Source organism: Lepisosteus platostomus, chromosome 1, assembly GCF_059453375.1.
Source record: "Lepisosteus platostomus isolate fLepPlt1 chromosome 1, fLepPlt1.hap1, whole genome shotgun sequence".
NCBI classification, from domain to species: Eukaryota; Metazoa; Chordata; class Actinopteri; order Semionotiformes; family Lepisosteidae; genus Lepisosteus; species Lepisosteus platostomus.
Genome location: NC_142611.1, coordinates 475,239 through 498,183, shown reverse-complemented (window position 1 = coordinate 498,183; position 22,945 = coordinate 475,239). Strand labels below are relative to the sequence as shown.

General features: G+C 42.1%; 1 protein-coding gene across 3 annotated transcripts in view; it reads right to left on the bottom strand.

Annotated features, from left to right (window-relative positions):
- Positions 1 to 22,141, bottom strand: part of lnx1 (ligand of numb-protein X 1) — a 46,842-nt gene extending 24,701 nt beyond the window's left edge. The window contains exons 1-2 of one of the 3 annotated variants that reach the window (XM_088628381.1): positions 22,035 to 22,141; positions 15,553 to 16,047 (exon numbers count right to left, since the gene is read on the bottom strand). In XM_088628381.1, the coding sequence (XP_088484507.1) occupies positions 15,553 to 15,944 (392 nt within the window). In that variant the 5' untranslated portion in view covers positions 15,945 to 16,047; positions 22,035 to 22,141. Of the gene's footprint in view, positions 1 to 11,317; positions 11,687 to 15,552; positions 16,048 to 22,034 lie in introns of those variants that run through there. The other 2 variants (XM_088628539.1, XM_088628459.1) reach the window with 2 other exon arrangements.
- Positions 22,142 to 22,945: the final 804 nt, after the last annotated feature.

Below are 22,945 nucleotides of genomic sequence, written 5' to 3'. Positions count from 1 at the left end.
CTGAGACTCAATCTGTCCCTGCAACAGAGGGGAGAGCAGCCCCCCAGCCTCTCGGCTCACGGTCAGATAATGAGGAGGAGAGGTCAGCGGGCTTCCTCACGGGCGCGCTTCAGAGTCACCTCCCGGGAGGAGACCGGAACCTCTGTCGATTCCCAGTGGACAATCAGTGAGCACAGGTGCCCCAGGCCAGAATCAAGCAAAAAGCCCTGGAGGTTTGAGACAGCAGAGCTGCTCATCACAGCGCAGTGCCGCTTGACAGAAGCTATGCAACAGACACGTAATGTAAGTGTATGTTGTTCTGTTTCTCTTCCCTGATGAAGAACGTGCTTTCAATTGTTGCATTTTCCTAGATGATGGGAGCCAGGATGAGCATAATATAAATCACCTCTCTGACGGAGGAAGGAAAGTATGAGTCTCGAGAAAATGGCTTCCAAAACGCCTCAGTATCCAGGCTTTGGGACTGTGTGTGCAGCAAGAACGGGCTACAGGAACTGCAAATAAAAGTACGGAAAGGGAAACCAGTTGGTCTAGAGATTCACAAAGAGGCCCAGAATCACATGGACATCTGTCAGGCTTTCACATTGCAGCACTCAGGCCTGAATGTGTCTAAAGACTCACTCCAGACATCTATGTTACAAATCCTTTGTGTTGCCCTTCTGCAAATCAGTGTTCAGTGCACAGATGTCTAATCCTGCAAAATTCACCCAGTTCTGATTATGAGCAACCTTCAGCACTAGAATACAATTAATTTCATACTGTTTTTAAAGGCTAACCTAAAGATTAATATTTTGAAAGGAGATGTCATATTTTTTAAGCCAAAGGAATAGACTAAACAGCACATGAAAAGGCTTTTAGACTGTCTCCCAAAGTCATGCATTTTAAAAAATGAAATGCCACATTAGTGAATGATCTGTCAGTTTTGAAAAGTAGGACGAGCAAAAATGCTATTCTAAATTTAAAAATACTTTTGCATATAAAAATGACATTTTTCAAGATTCACACAGGTTGCTTGGATATAATTTGATATTTTAAGGATTAAATCCTGTCATGTATGCAAACAAAAGAATTTCCAGTAATTTTTAACTGACCTAAAAAGCAATTATGGATCAAACTTATGTTTAAAACTGTTGTATTTACAAATCTGAGACATATCTTTTAATATTTTCTCTGTGTTGTTTTTACTTCGACAGAAAACAATAGCCCATTTCAACATTACTTGGACAACACGCTTGTGCTCAAGTTTCAGCTCAGCAGTCTACAGAAAGTCTACACAAGATCTTTGAGTCACTTCTTTACAAGCTACACAGTCACCATGCACACATTACTATATTTCTGCTGTTTGTGAGAACAACAGGTCCTGAAAATTGAGGGTTAGCAATGTAATCGGAACCCCTTTTTCTATTTTTATCCGAGTCCTGTAAAAGACTCTAAATATTGCTGTCTACTATAAGGGTGGCCGCTCTCAGCTCCTGATTCCTGGCTGCACAATAACTGACATTTTACATTGAAAGACACAAAAAACTGTCTGGAAATTAATCTGAGCCTGATGCCCATCTTTTCTCACCGTGTAGATGTGTAATTCTTGGATGCAAAGGATGACTGTTAAAGTTTAAAGATGCAGTCTAATGGATAACATTGTTTGAAACAGGTTTTTAAAATATTTTTGCATTGTTTTGTTGGACAAATTATCTGTTAATCTGTTTAAAAGGACAAATTAAAATATTCCGAATTTGATGTGCTTTCTTCCTGTTCACAAGGATCTATGCTATGTGTGAAGTTGTAAATCCAGATCACCCAGAGACTCGTCAATCTCTTATTGTTCCAGAGGTTGGTGAGCGCTCAGTGGTGCTGCTGTACATTGTGAGGAAGTGCTTGGCAGTTTGGTAACAGCAGTATTTCTGACCTGTGCGTGACCCCTGTCTTTTCTCTTTGACAAGCTTGTACTTTGCAGGGAAAACGGTCCCTATCGCCAAGCACTAACACTACAAACAACTGCAGCAAAAACCCATCTGCTTAATCACATCCCAATCTCAAACCAACACTTTCACTAAACTCAGCTTTGAGGCATGGCGTCAGCACGGGCATCTCTGTTAGAGAGCCTGGATATCAGAATTCACCACAACAGAGCTTAGTGGTGTTTTTGCTTAAGATCTGAAAACTTGAAACTGAAAGAATCCTGCAGCCTTTCATCAGGAAGGTCCCGACAATGAAAATCACAATACACCCATATAGTAAGGTATAGGTATGCTTAGCAAGCACAGCAAGATTACAGCTGAAAGGCTTTTATTAGTGTTGTTCTGAGACCAAAAAGAGATCATGAAATTTATGAGACAAACTGTTTAGAACATGTATTTTACATTCATATTTTATATATCTTTAAATTATCTTCTGCACAACAGTCATTTAAATAATTTCCATGATCACTGAGGAAATGCTCTAATGACTGTTAGAAACCATACATTGTTCATACTTTATCATTTATCACCCACACCTGCAGTATTTCTGGATTAGATCACAGTGCAAAAGCAAGGAATTGCTCTGTTGATAATAAATAACATAAACGTCATGGCCCAAGGGTGTAGGAGTGTGGAACAAGCTGCCCAAATATATTGCTGAAGCTGATACCCCGATCCTTTGAAGAACCAGCTGGAATTGGTGGATCAATTAGCTACTAACTCCCAAACTGACAGGCTGAACACCCTCCTCTTGATCGTAGCCTTTCTTACATGTATGTTCTTATTTTCACACCTGTGCAAAAAGCTTTTGAAAAATGACAAATCCAACATGGAATCAGAACCATGTGACTTATGTCCTTTGTTTTAATTCTGCTTCAGTTTTCCGTAGGCCTTTAAATCAGAGCATCATCTGACGTTCTATATGATTTTGTCTAAAAACATGTTTTTTGTAAAGATTTTTACAGAATGATGATAATCTCTATATTAGCAGATGGGGTTTTGTCAAATCTGCTGCTTTTCCAGCCCAAAATACTCCAGGAAGTTTTGGAGTCTTCTTGAAATCCCGGACTGCTTCAATGGTTTACGATTAGACAGGGAAACAGTCTGACTGTCGAATTGTTGCTGCCTGTAACCCGCTGGAACACAGCACGCACACAGAGTGGGCAGGACAAACCTGTTGGGCCAGACGAGCACAGCTGTCTGAGTGGAAAATAAAACCACAGCCCTTCCCTTTAATGACAGAAAAGGATGGTTTTTTATCAACGTAAAGTTTTGCCGTATACATTGTTTGAAACTCCGGAAAAACACAAAAAGCAAGTAGCTTGCAAAATCGCGGTTAATCGTGTAGCCTGCAGTAATTCTACCAGGAAATACAGCTGATTACTAAGGTGGATGGGCTGTGCAGGAGGGAGACTAAGCCCTGCAGCTGTGTGTGGAAGGGCTCTGGAAGCCCTTCACAAACTGGCCTGTCAGCCGGCTGACACTTTGACAAAGAAAGACAACGTCACTGTTGGTCACAGGACAATGGGTAGTAAAAGGACTGTTAATGAAGCAGAGCTCAGTCTGACTGTGAACAGGGAGCCAAGGCAATCTAGCCCAGAGGGATGTGACTTCCTTTCAGTGCTGTTTTAATCCCACTCCCCTCAAGTGCTGGTAGTGTATTAGTTCCAAACCTGCGTAGCCATTGAGAATCAAACGCAGTTTGTTTCAAACAGCTCTCCACCTCGAAACACGACACACCCAGAACAGAAATTGAGGAATACAGTACTACAGCACAGTGGTGCAGTATGTACACCTGGGCCAGGGTTAGTGCAGCACTAATAATGCCACTCCAGTTCACCAAGGGGGTCTCAGTGGTTTTTCTCGGTGGTGTTTTGTGAAATTGGAAAGCAAAGCACTGAACCTAACACCCTCCAAACTATAGCACTTATTTATGCATAAATGTATTTTTAATCAAAATATTATTTATGCTGGATGCATACTGTATACGCTTCACTAATATTCAGAGGGTGTTTTTTCTGCAATTATGTTTCAGGAGAAAGGGATGCCAAACCTCTCTCATTAAACTAATTCAACATCTTTAAAAATAATGCTTAACAATTAGGCTGTGTTCATAACCTCAAGGGAACTGTAAAAGAGCCTTTTGGAAAAGTCTTCTCTTTTTCATCCTTATTTTTTGCTTGTTCGTTAAAAAATAATTTCTGGGGAAGTTTAAAAATGTCTGCAGGGTGTTTTTTTACCCAGCAGCATGACGTTTGGCACTGTGATGTGTGACCCCGCAGGCAGGCCAGGTCAGAGACGGGTATCCTGAGTGTGTGGATGTTCGTCATCTGACAAGGGGTGGGTCAGTGAGATCAGCCACTGGGCCAAATTGTTGCCCCAAGGTGTTTGGGACTGTTCTGACTGGGACATTTTTATACTGAAGCTGTGACTAATCCTCACCATTTATCAAACAAAATAACTACACAAACTCCTGGGCAATAAAAAATATTGATCTGTCAAAACTTCATAGTGTAATTGATAAAAGCTGGTGTGTGTCTAGATTTTTAAGGTATCAGGATGACCCGTTTTGTGACCTGCTTAAAAAAAGTAAATCTCATAACTTTACAAATCCTGACATTCTCCTATCTGAATACTAATCTTGTTGAAGTGATCTCGGCGCGTTTATTTACCGAGACGCAGTGAAAAGGTATCCCTCCCCTGACTAATTGCCATGTCTCTATCCAAGTTGACAGCTGTATGACCTGACTGGCCAGGCCGGGCCCCTGTTCCAGGGTGAGATGGCCCTTCGCTCGCTGTAGCTGACAGCCCTGACAGAGCCACCAAAGACAACTCAGGAAGACGCTTGCAAGACATACGTCAAGCTAACACGTTGGTGTGTGAAAACCCAGCACAACCCCAGTTCTAGGCTGTATCAGACTGGGATAAGACTGAAGATACATCTGCCCACTGGCTGACCTCGCCTTGCCTACAGAGACCACAACCCTTCACCCGCCCAGTCACCTGGGAGGGCGAGGTGATGCAGGTGGTTTCTGAGCGCTGCTTTTTCCAATGTGGAAATGCAACCTCATTGCCTTCAAGCTGGACTCACCAAGTGCTGTGAAGGCTCCTGGAAGATTTTTCTAGAAAATGTATAAAACTGAGCTATATTATAATTGCACGACTAGTGTGTGCAACATTGCTTTTGTTGGGATGGTGCCAGGTAAGGAGACGATATCACTGATGTTTTGCTGGAGTGGAGTCTATACAAGCTATTTTTTTCCCCATAGAACTGTACAATGGATTAAAAAAAAGATCTTTAAGTAAATCCTACATATAATAACTAAGATGTTGCTTTTATGGAATACATAAAGAATGCAGAAGCCAGTGAACTAAAAAGGGTTCCTTGTCGAGTACATAAATCACCCAGTATATCAAGAGTTTTATGGCTGCATATATTTTTCCTTTTTGCATTAAGAAAGGCAAACCAAGCCTCCATATGTGACATACCCGACGTTCTGAAATGAACTGATCTGTTAGCTGCCAGACCTCTCATTCTGTTTGCAGTGTAAGGCACATACAGCCATTGAGAAATTGGACTTCCAGGGTTTTTCTCCACCACTTAATCACAGTTTGTCAGGGCAGTGATTCAGCAGGGCACATTGTCTGCTCTCCTTCTCCACTCGCTGTCAAGTGTGCTGCACTCAGCCTGGACCACAGACAAGGGCACTGGAACGAGGAAATAGCTTTCTAAGTTCTGTGAGCTGGCTGAAAAGCCATGATACAGGAGTTGTTAACACTGTCCTATTTTCAGTTTACCAAGGCAGTGATACCCCAAAATTCAGGATCTGTTTTTCTTATTTAACAAAATAATAGCATTCTTTTACTGGGACATATAATGTATAATATAATAAACTGCTTTAAAAGTAATGAAACATTTTATTGCTCAAGTGATTTTACGTTATATTATTTTAAAATTGTGTGTGTCACAGATGATGGCATATTAATTATTTAGTACTATACTGAAATCACTTATCCAAGATTCTACAGTACACAAAAGTTGAATATTATTTCTAGTGTACTGGCGCACTTTGGCTGCTGTTGCATCATCCTGGTGATGCAACACATTGGTGGTGGTGGGGGGAACCCCATTACCTGTAGAGAGCTTTGAGTGGAGTGTCCAAAAAAGCCTTATACAGTAAGTGTAAGGATTATTTATTACTTGTATCCCAGAATGGGATAAAAATATTTTTGCATGTTCTTTTCTAACTTTTCTTTGTCACAACAGAAAATTGTAAACATCACATATACATCATATGTATATACATTAATGTTTAAAATGTTTAATTTAAACTAAATGTGATGGAAAATGACTTTATGCTACTGGGTCCATCCAGTCACTCTCAGAGAGATATATTCCAGAGCAAAACATGGACTGCCTGGTTGGTATGCAAGTCCATTGTGGGATACACACACGACACACACACACCTGCACATTGCCAAGTTAGAGACATCAGACCCAGCCAACATGTCTTTGTAAGGCGGAAGGAAACTAAAGCATCTGGAGAAAACCAATGTGAACACAAGGAGAACATGCAGACTCCAAACAGAAGGATCCCCAGGCAGAACTAAAACCCAGGACCCAAGCAGTGCTCAGTGTCACACCACTGGGCCAGCTAGGTGGTGTCAAGAATATTATGAACTACCTTCTGACCAGATGAATAAAAACCCTGTATCCTGGATTCAACAACAAGTGAAATTGTTCTGTTGGTCTCAGCTTTTAACCCTCAGCAGACGTCTTTCTACATCATACGGCCTCCAATCAATAAGGTTACACTGTACACCCTGAGGGACCCAGGATGACTGAGGCCAGAGAGTGAGACACGTGCTTTTTTCAGGAAGGAGAACTGACATAAGGGAAGCTGAGGAATGTGCACACTGCATCTGCCACTGTGCCTTACAAACCCCTGCCTTCTGATCCATGAGGACCTAAGTACCCCCTTCCAAAGTAAAACATAATTAACTGCTCTGTAACAAAAAGTAAATCATTTTACAGTAAGTCTGAATAAGTCATCCCTACTCTTAATTTTGTGTGGCACCACAGCAAAAAGTATAAAGCAAATAAACAGCCATCCATCAACTCAAGCATCTGAGAACAGAGTCCAAAAGCAGTAACTCACTTCAGCTGCACACTACAGTGACTGTTTGGGGTTTTCAGAGATCTCTGCCGTTATGTACATGCGGAGTCTTGAAACAATCCGTTACCTTGCGCCACTGGTCCTTTTGTTGTGTACATCAAAAACATAAAATGCTGCGATGTAGTAGTGACTTTGGCTCCACGTTGTTTCTGTGTTCACTACGGTGGCATTCAGGTTGTGGAATTCCTGCTGGTGAGGGGAACAGGAATGAGCAGCTGTTTGCAGGGAAGCTGTGGAAAGCTAGCAGAGCTGTGTTGTTCTCCTCCCTCACATGCTCTGCTAGCATGAAAGGCTGAGTTTCTGTCTGAAAGAGACATGTCTTGATTTTCAGAGGGCTCCTCTCCGAGCATTTGTCAGTACACTCCGCCTTTGAAGATTAATTATTTCGAGGGCTGCCACTTGCATTTCTCACCGGAACATGAACAAAAAAATCATTAAAGCAGATTGTTCATGCTATAGTACTGCATGGTCCTTCCTGCCTACCATCAGAACCTAGAGATTGCTCTTCTGCTTCTGTCAGCGGCTACAGCAGGCCTTCTGAACCCGTCAAAGCATAATTAAATTGTCATCGATAATTGCTTAACTTGACAGTGAAAAGTTTTGCTCTCGCCTGATTTAATTCAAATATATATTTATGTCTAATGTGCCCCAAATTCATATTTCATTTATAAGAATAGGTTTTGATATGGAGAGAAAGGAGAATTATAAAATAAAATATATAAGCAACCAAAACTGTAATCTCTGCAAATACTCTCCTACAGAGTGCTCATGGAGACTGAATCCAATTGGTTATGAAGCCATCACCAGCATTTCAAGTTTTTATCTTCAAATGTGCTTCAAAATAAATTGCTCTTATCACTAAACTCCATTTCAATCCAACTATCATAATCATAATTACATCATTAATTTCATTAAGCAAACTCACAAATTAATCCTTTCAGGATGAGTCCAAAAGTATTTAAAACATTTCATGATTCTGATCTAGCTTTGGAAAAAATGAAATGCCTTAAAGTTGAAATTTGGCATTATGACAGCAGTTCCAAGCAGACCATTTAGAAAAAATTAAATGTCAAGTAATAAACGGTAAGAGCAAGCTTCAGCACTATTCGATGGTTTGAATAGCAAAGGAGCCTGGACCACTAGCAAACACAAATAACTTTTATCAGGAGTCCCTGCCTTACAACAATAGATCTGCAGTGGGATTTCATCTATGGGAAAAATACACCCTAACTGGCGTAATGTTTCTCTTTGCAAGATACAACACTGAATCTGAAATCTGAAATTCTTTAGGATAGTTTTGCAAGATTACAATTAAGAATTTGAATTTCTGACGATCCAGTCTTCTAATAAAGTGATAGCAGCCAACGAGGCACTTAGACAGACTCACATAAGAGGGTGTGTCCCAGTTCCAGGTGTGGAACAGGACTCAAATAAAAAACAGAGACACAATTCAAGTCGTTTTCTGCAATTGCGCCACTGTCTTCCTTACTTCTTTGCGTGTGGTTCAGGGAGATGACCGCAGCACCACAAAGACCTCATTCTGCAATCATGTCTTGCAGTTTAAGCTACTGTAAGTACAAAGCAAAGATGAGGTTTCAATGAGAACACTACATTTCCGACATAGACTTGCAAACAACTTGCGCAAATGCCAAAGCTTTGAATGAATTGGCCTCACCATGATCTTGTTATAAGCCTGCAGATTCCAGTTAGGCTAGAATCATTTCCACTTTGGTTTACACTATTAATAATAATAATAATTGCTTACACTTATATAGCGTTTTTCTGGACACTCCACTCAAAGCGCTTTACAGGTAATGGGGATCCATCCCCTCCACCACCACCAATGTGCAGCCCCACCTGGATGATGCGACGGCAGCCATAGTGCACCAGAACACTCACCACACATCAGCTATCAGTGGGGAGGAGAGCAGAGTAATGTAGCCAATTCATAGAGGGGGAGTATTAGGAGGCCATGATTGGTAAGGGCCAATTGGAAATTTGGCCAGGACACCGGGGTTACACCCCTACTCTTTTCGAGAAGCGCCCTGGGATTTTTAATGACCACAGAGAGTCAGGACCTCGGTTTTACGTCTCATCCGAAGGACGGCACCTGTTTACAGTATAGTGTCCCCATCACTATACTGGGGCATTAGGACCCACATGGACCACAGGGTGAGCGCCCCCTGCTGGCCCCACTAACACCTCTTCCAGCAGCAACCTTAGTTTTTCCCAGGAGGTCTCCCATCCAGGTACTGACCAGGCTCACACCTGCTTAGCTTCAGTGGGTTGCCAGTTGTGAGTTGCAGGGTGATATGGCTGCTGGTAATTATTAGCGTATGGTTTCCCCATCGGCAGGTGAAGTGGTTTCAATTCAAAGGCCCGTGTTTTAAAGATGTTGCGACAGACACTGCGGTGAGAGGGAAGAGTTCAACCTCTGTTGCTCACATGGCAGTAGCGGTGCAGAGTTAGCACCTCTGCTGGCCATCACGTGCCACAGGCCACCTGAGGACTTCAGTTTGCTGTCACACCCCTGCAACGCCAATCTAATGCTTATCAGAAGTATCTGTAATTGCAACTCTTTTTTTTTGCACGGTGCCATTACATTATTAAAAGGCCGCCTGGACTAAGTCCATCTTTCTCTGGCTGTTTTATTAATGGGCTATTTATCACTCTGCCACACAAGTCACCTGCTTCAAATAAAGCCAACCTGACAGTCTGCAGAGGAGGTTCACACTGGCAGGGCAGGCTAATGGGAGCACCGCTCAGGCAAGCAAGGAGCAGAATAAATTAAGGCACTAGACAGCGCCTTGAATACTTACAGAATAAGAAAGGCTAATAAAATAGAAACAGTACCATATCTGCTATTTCTCTATAATGGATTGTAGGAGAGAGTATTTTGTTCTATAACATACAGTGGTACAATACAGTGCTCTGTTTCTTTAATTTGGCCAGCAAAGCAAAGCTGACAGTGGATACAAACAATCTAATGTTGCCGTGACCCACATACAAAGCTCAGAGAAGAATCTCTTTAGAAAAACCTCGATTCTGTCTCTTTAATTTTTCAAGTATTATGTACATTCGAAGGCAGATGGCTAAGTGGAGAGATAACAAAACAATTTCTCAGAGCTTCTCAGCTCTGTTCCTCCGGCAGGTTTCTTGCTCTCAGAAATACACAGTGAATATGAGAAGGGGTGACACAGTGAATCTTCGTGTCACTTGTATATTGCTTTGTAAAATCCATTGGCACTGTAGTTATCAGTCACCAAACCATAACAACGTCAGGCACTGCTTTTGTGGAAGAATAACAGAATATAAAGTGAAACATTTTCCTGACTTTTATATTCAGTAAAATAAAAAAATGGTGATAAAAGGTATATAGGCAGCATCATTTATAAACAAAAATTGTCCAGAGAGTTTCCAGGTACTGTAAATGTCATGAAGACAGGATTCCAGGACAAACTGCATTATTCTGCAGTTCATTTAAATTTTAAATCCCACTTAGGCTGTGTTCTTTTTATAAAAATAATCCTTGCTAATTAATATCTCATCATTTTGTATAACTGAAGGCTAGCTGTGTATATCCATTCAGAAAACCGAAGGGAGGAGGTGTTTCAGGAAGCGCATTGAGCTCAAAATCTATCTGGAATTCACAACAACAGAAACTGAATGGGGCTTCAGAATCCGACAACAAAAAACAACAATAGTCATACAACAGATACTCAGCTTTAAGGCAGCAGTTTTACCAACTCTCTACAAAACACGAAACATGCAGCTGAACAAGGAATTTAGAGCACTTACTTTAATTTGTTTCTGACACATTATTAAATTACATCACGTTGACAAACTGTAGCTCATGTCTCCCCTGCCAGGATGCACAAACCAGCTTCCATTGCAATATTCTGACAGATGCACTGCTGCTCCAGCGAAAGACACACGCATCTCCACAGAGCAGCAACACTTTACATTTCTATCTGATCAAAACTCAACGCTTCTCACGCGGTGCACACAAAGGCATGCAAGCTGGCTGCTAGTCTAGTCTCACTCCTCCCAACCAAACTGCAGAGCTTAAGAGACCAATAAACTTTTGCAATGATGGTTTGATTAAAGTACAATTTCAAAAAATTCTAATAATCCAAGTAGTGAAAAAAAAAGCTGAAACAGATCGAGAGTAGGTGCGCTACTCACAGCTCTGAGTACAGGAAGTGCAGGTTGCCCACATTGTCTGTGTAGTTTGCGGGACTAAGCCAGGGTAAGACCAGCAGCAGGAGAGCCTTCATTGCAATGGGCTCCTGGTGCACTGGAGATCTCGCCGTGCTTTCTCTCCCTTTCTCGTCGGGACACTGCAATCTTATCCTGGTTCTTAATGAGTTCCCCCTTTTTTAAGACTCCCTTGTCATCTCAGTCAAAAGAAAAAAAAGGTGGCACATTTGGAATCTGATTTAGATCTCTTAAACTAATCTGTGCTGAACATCGCTGAAGCGTAAGAGGATTAGCTGATCTGACTGTCAGATGGGCGGACAGACGTGATTGTGTAGGACCAGCATAGGAGGGCTGGCGAGACAGTGACTTATACTGCAGCACAAACCACTGCGAGGCAAAGAGAGCTAACCAAGCTCGCGCTGACGGAAGGGTGCTCTGGGGGCTGCGGGGGCTTGGCCACTGCTCTCATTGGTCACTCGGCCATCTAGGGCACGACCGCTCACCTCCCCCGCCTGGGGGGGCACACAAGCCCACCGGGGCTGGCTGTCAGCTGGGCTCCCCATCCCCTTACCCCTTTCTGCAGCGTTGGGAAGTTCCCCCACGCGCAGATTGGTCCTGCTTACAAGAAACAGCCTACATGAGTAACAAAAAAAAAAAACCACTCTGCGAATCAATATTCATTACTAAAACAGGGGCTTCTTTTCTGAATGGAGAATCTGAAGTGGGTTTTTTTTTCTCCATAATGCCTTCCTTTTACTAGGACTCCGTTTCTCTTCAAAAGGGGGTTTAAAGGGTGAAATTGAAGAGAGCATGAAAGCCCCAGCTCCCCCGAAGAACAGAGGAGGCTCCCCTTCTCGAAGGCAAACCTGAAAAAGCTGTCTGCCCGTTCGCTCACAAACAGCAGCTCAGCACCGTGCCTGAGTGGACGGCTCTCGTGAATTCAGACTGTCACGTTCACAGTGAAAGTCTTGAAACTCTGGAACCAGTAGTGAATAATGCCACTGTTGTAATTCCATTTAAAGACAACTCCGCCCTCTTCCAGACCAAACTCACAGGTCCGCAGCCGTGCGGCTGGGATGAGCTCTCGAAGTATTTCAAACTTGCACAGGGGTCTCATCTGTTCATTCAGACAAAATTATCTTTGATTTCTTAAAAGAACACAAAGATGTCGTATTTACAAAACATGTTTGCATCTGTACAATACAGGCTAAACTCAGGCAACGCCATCTTCGTTTGTTCCTGGAAATGTAGGAAAATCTACATTCAGGGGAGTATCTCTTGAGCTCTTTATACCACAGAGCTCTTGCTATCATTCAGAGATTCAATTAAATGACTCGATTCTTATTCCTAAGTTTCACAGACCATCTTCAAATGTCAATGCCCATATTTTGTTTCAAGAAACAGATAGATCCAGGGGTCAATGATCTATTAACCGCCAGATAAGCTACATGGGCCGAGTGGACTCTCGATTGTAGCTCTTCCTGTCTAGCTTTCAGCATTTTCTCCCCTCGGCTGGTTAAATCTATGCAGAAACATTTTCTGAAATGTGAAACAGTACTTAATTCTTCCATCAGCAAATGTTTGCTTTTTGAGTTGAGATGTTAATGTGTTGATTAAACTGTCATTGACATCACCCCCGCCACAGCGGCTCTGTTTTTCACTTTTCTCCTGGTGAGTCACTGTGCATATCAACACCGTTACAAAAGGTTTCAAGCTGATGGTTTTCCATAATAACGTTGTTCTACAAGGCTGTCTTGGGGCGATCGGTTCATTCTTACAGTGATGATGGAGTTAGCACTTTGCACCCTCGCATCTGTTCACAGGAGGGATTTTCAGGGTGCCTGCTATGTGTGAGCTCATCGTTGTTGCTGAATAGATAGTCCTGAATATTGGGCACAATCTTAATGAGCAGATGTGGAGCAACTCAGTAAGTGGGAACATTAGCGTCTGTAGTTCCTGCAGCTGTTTGCAGTGCTTTTTATGCCGTGCGTATAAAGTACACTCCCCGATAGCTGGATGTTATAGATATTTACCCTGCTTTTTCTCTTGTCTGGAGATACTGAAGGACTGAGCCACTGAAATCTAAAATTCATCAATAGAAAAACTCTTGAAAATTATGGCAGGTTATTGCCAGGTCAATATTTAGCTCAATAAGGTCTGAAGGAGATATGACAGAATAAAGACAACAGAAAACTGGTCTAGTCTCACAAGTGCAAGGACTAATGTTTTTATGCAAAGAAGCTTACAAAGAGTTATAATCATGTATTTCTCCCTCATAAAATGATAATGGTGATAACAGCCACAGTTCACCCTGTGGGAGCTATGAGGTTGGAGTACGTTGATCTAGGGAACAACAGCTGTAGCCAGGGATGTGAGCACACACACCTCTGCTCAGGACTCCAGAGCCCCTGGGCTCTGCGCCACTCTACTGCCCCACTCTCCTGCTTATTTACCCCAGACTGAGCCACTCTACTGCCTCACTCCCCTGTTGATTTACCCCAGAGTGAACCACTGTGCCTATATCTGTCACCTACTGTACATACAAACTTTAAAAACTGCTGTGGTAAAGCAATCTTCTTAGATATTTATTGATGTCATAAAAACCATTAAAGTAATGTAGGGAATTAGGTATTATCAATAACAGAATGTTACAGAAATCATACGTCACAGGCGTTTCATTCTTTCTATTCATTGATATAATAAGATGCCAGGACTGCAATTTAAGGCACCAGGCATTATGCTAGTGCTGAGGCTTTGCTTCAGGAAGAGTTCAGATAAGTTGAAAGTTTAGTGTCTGAGTGTCAGGGAGGTGAAGAGCTGAGCTATGATTTAGCTGTCTGTGGTAGGAAGTAATTTGTCACTGTTCAGAGCAGAAGCTATGAAGGCTGTTACTGGTCAGCCTGTGCTCAATGACACTGTCTTCAATCCCACTAATTGGGACCTTCCTTTTCAGCAGAAGTGACGTGTCTGCCCTGCAGGCAGGAGGTCGAGGTATCCCATTCTCTGCCTGGCGGGGGGCTCGTCATAGAGCACATCTCTACTCTGAAGTGAGCTGATGAGTGTTGTGTGACCAGAGGGAGAGGGTAATAAGTGCATGTCCAATCACAGACCGACTTGTCTCTTTCGTCAGAGGACAGCACGTGTGATCGGGACAGTCGGTATTACAGCTGCAGTTCAGGGACATTGCCATGGAATGGCCAGGGGTGACGTTGATGTGCACGAACGTGGTGTTTAAAAGGTACAGTGCTGCATACGTGGATAACCATTTTACTTAACTCTGAATCTTCATCTACCTGAAATTGACTTCAGGCTTTACAAACCCTTAAGCTCCAAAGTAAGAACACTAATTAGGAGCAACTTTTCACAGAGGTAGTGCTGGAAGCCTGGGCACTTGTGACATTGTGATCTCCAGTCAGCTTAAGTAGAACAGCTTTTGTTATTCAGATCATTACCTTGTTAAATTTAAGAAAAAAAAAACTCTCAATTATTGATAAAGACATAATTTCATTTTGCCTGCAAGTTAATTAAAAGAAAACAGTGAAAAGAGAATTCCTGATGCAGGTGATGAGGAGGAGAGTCAGGGGATCCAGAGACTGTGAGCTGCATATTATTTTCAGAAGTATGGAACAGAGGGTGAATGTGATTATTAATCTAGAATTTAAATTAAGGATTTTATTTGGCTTGCTGGGTAATTACCACTGCAGTCCTTTGGGCTATTTGTATTAATGATTCAAAATGTCAGACAAATGAAACACATTTCAAAGCTATTGACTTCAAAACAATGAAGAATAAATATTTAGATTAGAATTAGTTCAGATGAAAGCTGAATCTGATTAAATCACATCTTACAGTTAATTGCTAGCTGTCCACAGGGGATCACACAGAGAAAGCATAATGTTGAAAACAGAATTTAAATAAATTTCAAAGGGTGATTCCAAGTCCCTGGAAAATATGAATCGCATCTCCCTGACAGCCCTGAGGGACAGAAGATGGACTCAGTAATTCCCGCATTCAGTAGGAGGAGCAGGTTTAGAGATAAGCTTTCAGCATTGGAGCAATGCTTGTGAGACTGAAAGGAGGCCTCCTGAGCCTCTGGAACTACACCAAAGTCATGGGAATATACCCTGGGAGACGGCGATACAATCTGGATTAATATCATGGTATCTATCAGGTTAACCCATAAGAAATGCAAGAACCAGAGTAGAAATCTGTAGTCTAACCTGTTCTTCAAGTGCGCTTCAAGGTCACATCTCTGTACAGTCTCCATGCAGTGTTCAGTCAGGGGACAGTGAACTAGCAGCTTGTCCAGCAGTTTGTTAACCAAGATGCTGGACTTCTTGCAGGTCTGCAGCATGAGGGGTTCCCTATCCACAGGACAGAAGTCCTTCTCCAGGAGGAAGTTTGTAAGGCATTCTGTGCAGTAGGTGTGACCACATGGGGTATCTATTGGCTGAATCAAGGGCTGCAAGCAGATGTGGCAGATGAGGTCATCGTCCACTTCATCTTGGTAGCTGTATTCGTGGTTTTCCTCTGGAAGGTGCCGCTGGCCACAAGTGGAGCACAGATCATTTGGGATGGCTTCGGCTTCTCCCATTGCTTCCAGCTGGCTCATGGTGAGGCGGAACAGAGGCACACCAGAGTCCAAAGCAGTTCTGCAGGGGTTCAGTTCACAAACGGGAGACTCAGCACATTTCACATGTGCACGTGACTCCTGTCTATGAGAAAGATAAGAGGTAAATACTTTTCTGAGTCGATAAAAACAAAAAAAAGAAGATTACGTGGCTGGTGTTCACACCTGCACAATGAAGAAAACAAAATACATTGATAACAAATATTTCAAAAAAGGACAATGGTAAAGATTTGTAGAAAACTAAAACAGACAGTTAAAGTATGTGCTTGAACGTTTGTATTTGTGTAGCTCTTTTCATCCAAAAGGATCCAAAAGATACAGGAGGAGATCCACTTCATCTACCTCCTACCTCCTGGGTGATGCTTAGCAGACATTCTGAGCCAGCAGCACCCTTTCACAGCAAAGCATGACATCCTGACTGTACAGCCCCAGGGAGGAATGTATCCAGGAGTCAATACTCCTACTCTTATGGACAAGTAGTCAGGACCTCAGTTCAATGTCTCATCTTTAGCCTTTGTTAAGAGTCTACTCATTCTAAAACAGTCACATACTACTATACGTAGAGTGTAAATGGCTGAGAAAAGATTTCCAACCACAGCATTATCCCCTTCTGTCCCAGACAGATGCACTGTCCAAAACTGCAAAGGTTTTTTTTATTTGATTTTGCAGTATTGAGCAGGCAATGATATTGAATCCTTCAGAAACTCATTTTTTTACAGTGCTGGAAATATCAATAACAATCTCCTTTGTAAATGAATGATAAGCAATCTCAATCGACCTGCATGGTCCCCCAGATATCTGCCTATTGCTAGATTAAAATGTAATAGAATTCTGTGGAACAGGGAGGATGGGGATGTCTAGGAAAAGCACGATTTATGTTCTCCTCCTCTTTTGTGACTGACAGGCTCTGAGTTTTCCACATGTTCTTGGCCTAACTGATGGGAGTCTAACTCATTCTAACACATTAAGGAACTAACTGCTGACTGGCTGCCTCAGGCAGAGCTCCATGCTGATTGGCTGCCTCGGGCAGAGCTCCATGCTGATTGGCTGCCTTGGGTGGACACCAGGTGGGGAAAACTCTGAAGTTAAAAAAAGTGTTAATAATTCAGTCCTCAGTCCTGCTTGGAGTTACAAAGGTTGATAGAGCCCGTTGGCACTTTTTATCACCTCTGATAAAAGAAAGGTGGGACTGGGTGGCACAGTGGTTATCAGATGGGGCTGGTTGCCAGGAAAGTGCTGAGTCAAGCCCCAGCTGCACCAGCTTTTCCACCTGCACCTCCTGTGTGGAGTCACCCCCCCCCCCGTGCTCTGTCCTCTGGGGTCCTGCTGAAGGAGTCTCTGTAGCAGCAGTTGAAGCACTACAGGCGAGTCGTTGAAAATTAGCAGTACTTTCCAATTATTACTAAAACGTACAATATTGACAGAATAATGTTACCTAAATAACTAGGCTTTTCTAACCTGTACTGTTTGCTATTTATTGATATACATTTACTTAGCATCCATTAGGTACGTGTAAAACATTGATACAACATTTATAAACTGCATCCTAATATGAAGTTTTGCCTGTTACAAAAGGTTAAACATGTGACGGCAGGAAATAAGTAATGCAGCCGTATCAGGAGGTTTTATCGGCATCTGTTTTTTCTGTTTGGGTTGGGAACATACAGAGCTTTAAAATTTTCCATCAAGAGGAGGTCCTGTCTCTCGTCCACACGTCCATCAGCAGGAACGAGGAAGATGTGTGAAATGTGTTTTATACTTCAGGATGTCGAACTATTTCATGGCTGATGTCATGGCAGCCGAGAGCAGTCCACACACAACAAACCTCTAAGAAATGAATGAAAAAGTGTGAAGCCTGGATCTAACCAGACACGGTAGAGATTTATCAGCACATCAGATCTTTGATGTCCTGTCATGTTACACAGATACACAGAGAAGGATCCCAGCTCAAGAGGTTTACAATCCCAGACTGAAAATGTTCAGTTAGACACGATGTAGGCAGTAATGTTTTTAGAGGTGCAGTTTTTGCTGAAATACTTGCTATGTCTTATCACAGCGAGTGTCCTGTTTTTAATCATGTTTTCACGGTTGGGTTTCCTCTCCGGCAAAGATACACACTGAAGATAACATCCTTGAATCCATTTGATCCAAGTGCTCAGTGTATACAGTAAATGTTCAAGTCCATAATTATTAATTCATTTTCCCTCTGCCTTGGCCTGTTTCATATTACTGTCTCTGCACACAACACAAAAAACATCCAGGAAGGCACAGCAACACACAAGTCAACTTTAGTCTCTGTCACTGGGGCTCATGAACAGAACATTGGCTTTTATGTCATCCAATCAGAGGAACTGCATCCCAGTGTTTGCAGTATGAGGCTGGCAGAAACCAAAACATTTCACAGATTAACGTTTGCACTTTAGCAAAGCTAGCATCAGAAAATATGGAGGGTAACCCAGGCTCTTCTGCTTTACTGGACCAAATGCGGCTGTTTCTTTTCACTGTCAGTGGCTGTCATGTGTAATCCCCCACTTATCACTCAGTTGCTCTGACTCACAGAAACAGGTCCAGCCCAGGAACTCTGCTGGCGTCCTCATCATTATTCACATAAATCAGCCCTGACATGCAGAAGCTCATTCCGCTTTCAATCAGTCAGGAAAAAATGTGATCTGACCTGAAATTCACGGACGATCCAACACTGTGTCTAATAAGCTTGCAGGGCAGAGCCCTTAGTCTCTGTTGGTCATTGGTGTCATGCCCTGCAGATCTGAGGTCAGATTCAGAACGTCCCGGGCAAACTCATGTGCCCAGTCCGTCATATGTAGTTTTGTAGTTTCACCTATTTAACATTTTCCTTGCATGGTATTAGTACAATGAAAATAAGCAACAACATAAAGAATTTCTCACAGACTCTACGTATATTTGCCGAAATGTGCTGTTGGCATGCAGTAGATGTACTATACAAGGAGGATATTCATTAATTTTCCAGGATTTCCTTGAGTTTGGAGATCTTTGGATCTCTTGTGCAGACCTACGCTTCCAGAGTCACACACTCAGCCTGGCTCTAAAGCTGCACCAGAGCGATCTTATCTGCTGTGTGCAGAACAAGACCTCAGTTCCCAGCTGCTGACTGGCTGTAATAGAGTTGCAAAACCTTCCAGCTTGTCGTGACTCGTCCCGATACATCAGAACTACAGGCACACCTGGAGAAAGGTATCCAAACAGTGTGCCTGGCTATTGCAGTGAACTGCTGTGCTGCACTGTCTGGAGGCATTTCTCAGAAATAAGGCACCTCATAATAACCTTTAATATCAGACTCTGTACCAGCTGAGTAGCTTGTTACAAAACTTTATTTATTTGAGTGTGTTCTTCTCATTCTGAAAGTGCTTCGTTTACCTTTCTTAGTATGTTAGCAGGCATAATAAAAAGCAACCCTTTGGATAAGAGGTTGCAGAAGACAGATTAATGAAAATTTTATAAATGGAACATATTAACAAACTGTCAATTGTAGGACAAACACAAATACACAAAAGACCAACTGCATGCTAGTAACTCACCACTAATCCTGACCACAGCCTGATCCACACATGTAACCCTATGGCTTTTCTGCAGAAGGTTTTCATAAGAAGGTTACATAAGTGTATAGTTAATGCCCTATTCATAGACTGTCTATAGCAATATATAGTATAGTGGCTCATTAATGTCAAGTGTTACTTGTTTGCTTTCTAAAAAGTTAACTCGACAACGATGAAGACCCTCACTATGCTCTCTGGCTCAAGTCACATGGAGACTGTAGACAAATGTGAAAAAACCTTAGAACATCTGTGGAGAAGCTCATGTTCCACTTGAGATGAGGAACTGAATCTGATCTATGTTCTGGGCTGTGAGACAAACATCAGAAAATAAAAAAAAAATAAAAATAATCATCAGCACTAATGGTAGAATTAGAAGTTTTGCCTAGGTTATGTAAAGTGCTTAACATTTCAACATTACAAGTACGACAGTTTCTGTCACATCAGAAAATTGTTTTTCTAAAGTGGATTAAGAAAACTGCAACACGGCAGAGGAATGACATTCTGAGAGCCCCTATCCTGAAACGAAGTCAGCTCAGGCCTGTTCAGAGCCCTAAGAGATCGTTTACTCTTGTGAATCATTTGTCTTCTTTTCACAAAATTAAACATTGTTACAGTAATGGGAATGTCGTGCAGCTGCTCTGTGTCAGCTTCGAGGGGTTTATCCTTTGGAAATCTTACGGGCAAAAAAAATCAGTGAAAAGTTGTGTTTTGTTGTAATCCCAAGAAGGTGTTAATGTGCAACAGTTACAGTTAAAAAATATAATCCTCAGCCTCAAAATTATGCTATTAGGTTAGACGGTGCTGGTAAATATTTGTTATACTCAAAATGTAAAACTGTATCAGCCCTCTTGCTCAAACTGTATACCCCAGTGCTGCAGATTTGATTTCTCTCTGAGTTTCCATACTGAATTGTCTCTTGTCCCCGTGTGCTTTAGTTTGAACCCTGCTGCTTCTTCATGCTCAGCCTTTTCATTCCCCCCGTCAGCCTGGCTTATTCCTCACAAACAACCCAACAGCCGGAGGGAGAGCAGGGCCTGCCTGCAGCTAGCGGTAACCATGGCAATCAAAGGTCTAGCGCGCACGTCGGAATAACAAAGAATCAAAAGTCAAGAGCCTGCTTTATTCCAGGTTATCGAAAACAACTCAGATTTAAAGAGAATGGAACGTGGAAAAAATAAATATATATCACATCATTCCTAATCTTTGAAACCTAAGGTAACTCTTGGCTAGCACTGGAGCAATGTGAAAGGAAGAAACAGCAGAACTGGTGAGAGTTCCCTGTCATACAGTATCAACCCCAACAACACAGTACAGCACCTTGCCTGTTCCGAACGGGAAAGCACACCTCGCCCCCAAAGTAAGCCTTTCTTTGTCTCAAACAATGTTCCTGCAGTAGCTATGAACCATGCTGGATTAAAGTAATTGCACCTCTCTGCTGCTTGTTGAGCAAACTGAATGGTCAAGGTACAAATGTGACTTCAGAAGAAAAAGCAGTGCATTTCATATGATCAGTGGTTATTTATATTTCAAGCACCAAGAGAGAGTAAGAATGCCAGATGCTTTCTGTGTAGCACATTGACCTGCACTTACCTGCACTGTGGCCTAATGCTGCTCTGGTTTATTGTATTGCTTGTGCAGACTATATGGTTCCTGCACTGAAATGAAACTGCAGGATATATTAACCGCACTGCTGCTGCATGACTAGATTGTGAAGATTGTGAAGATAAAAGATGGGATACAAATGTCTCCAGAGTGCTTTGCTTTTCAAACAAGAAAGGACAGCTATGTGCGGCACTGAAGGGGAGGAAGTTTGTTACTAAGCTGTGCGTCATACATGGATCATAGCAAATCCAATACTCTTTTGTCTAATGATGACTCACTCAAAGGCTGACACAATATACGACACTTTTGCACAGTACATAAGAGATTAACAACTACATTCTTCAAATATAGTGTGCAGATTTTTTCATTTTTAATTAAAATCTTGCAAGGTAGATATTTACTCGTGTGCAGAAAGAAGTGATGCTGGTGCTCTATATATTAAAACGTTGAATTTTGTATCAGCTGTTTATCTGTCTCTCTGTACGTGAGCACATAGACTCCATTAATGCAACACTTCCTAGGGTAGAGGGATTTGGATTCTCATTTCTGTCACAGTCTGTCTTAACCTACTTAAGGTTTCTGAAGAAATACAGACAGTCTTTAGAAAACTACAAGTGAAAATCATTGATTAGAATCAATGGAACACTTTTTAAACAGTGTGTTTTTAAACACAAGCTGCGTGAAATGATACAAACCTACATCGGTGGATTTCACTGAGGCATCTGATCACAATTAAGATGTACATGGTTTGTAACAGCATGGTTAATTAACATGTTCAGTACTAGGCTCATAACATAATGCAACACGATTGTAGATCAGCGACAGAAACTATATTCTTTCTCCGAAAAACAAGCAAAGCGGTTGAATATGACACAAAGTTATGCCTGTAACTTACCAGCCGTATGGAGTCAGCCAGACAGTTCTAACACAGTTTTGCTGCATACTAATCTAACCAGTCCAAGATTAGTGAAAAAAAGTCACCGTACCTTTGAGAACTTTGCTCATCCCATCCCATACTGAAGCTCATTGGCTTAAAGTAGGATATGCAAATTGGTTGCTGAACTACCTAAAGGACGAATTCTGCAGCAGTAAAGGAGATCAGTGGGCCGCACCCTTTGTGCTGAGATCCACACAGGGGGAAACACCTCAAGACACAGACCGAACAAACTATTCATGTTCTGCGGCAGAAATAACGAAAATGGATTTTTACTAATCACACAGTGGGTTTCTCACATCTAATGTATCTTTGCTTTATGCAGAGAGGCTGCTTGGTCTGTTTTTTTTAGGAGTCTCACAACCAACTAAATGAAAAACCTGACAAACCTGTTATGCGGTAGCCAAGTTCCTCTGTTATCCACAATAGAAAGTAAATCAATACTGGAACTGGAAATCATTTCAGTCTGTGCAACTTTTCATTTGCAGGCGGTAAATTCAGGGGCAGAGCTGACTTGAAAAGCCACCAGATAGAGATCAACACTTCTGTGTTGCTGTACCTGGAAGAAAGCAAGAAGACTGTGTCGAAGTTTGTGTTCCTTGCACTGGCAATTCACCTGCAATGCATGTTTCCTAAAACACAATATTCTTGTGATTCAATCCCGATACAATCACGATTTCTTCCACTGCTAGAACTGAGTTTACAGAGCGAAGACAAGACTCCTCAAGCATGGTATTAAGGAACGTCTGAAGCACGGCGTAGAGACAGCTGATTTGTATGGCTCCACTGCAGTACCTTGTTCACAGAGCTGACTGAAAACATTGTGCCTGAGCAGGTATGGGCACTGGAAGCATGTGGTCAAATTCCTGGCG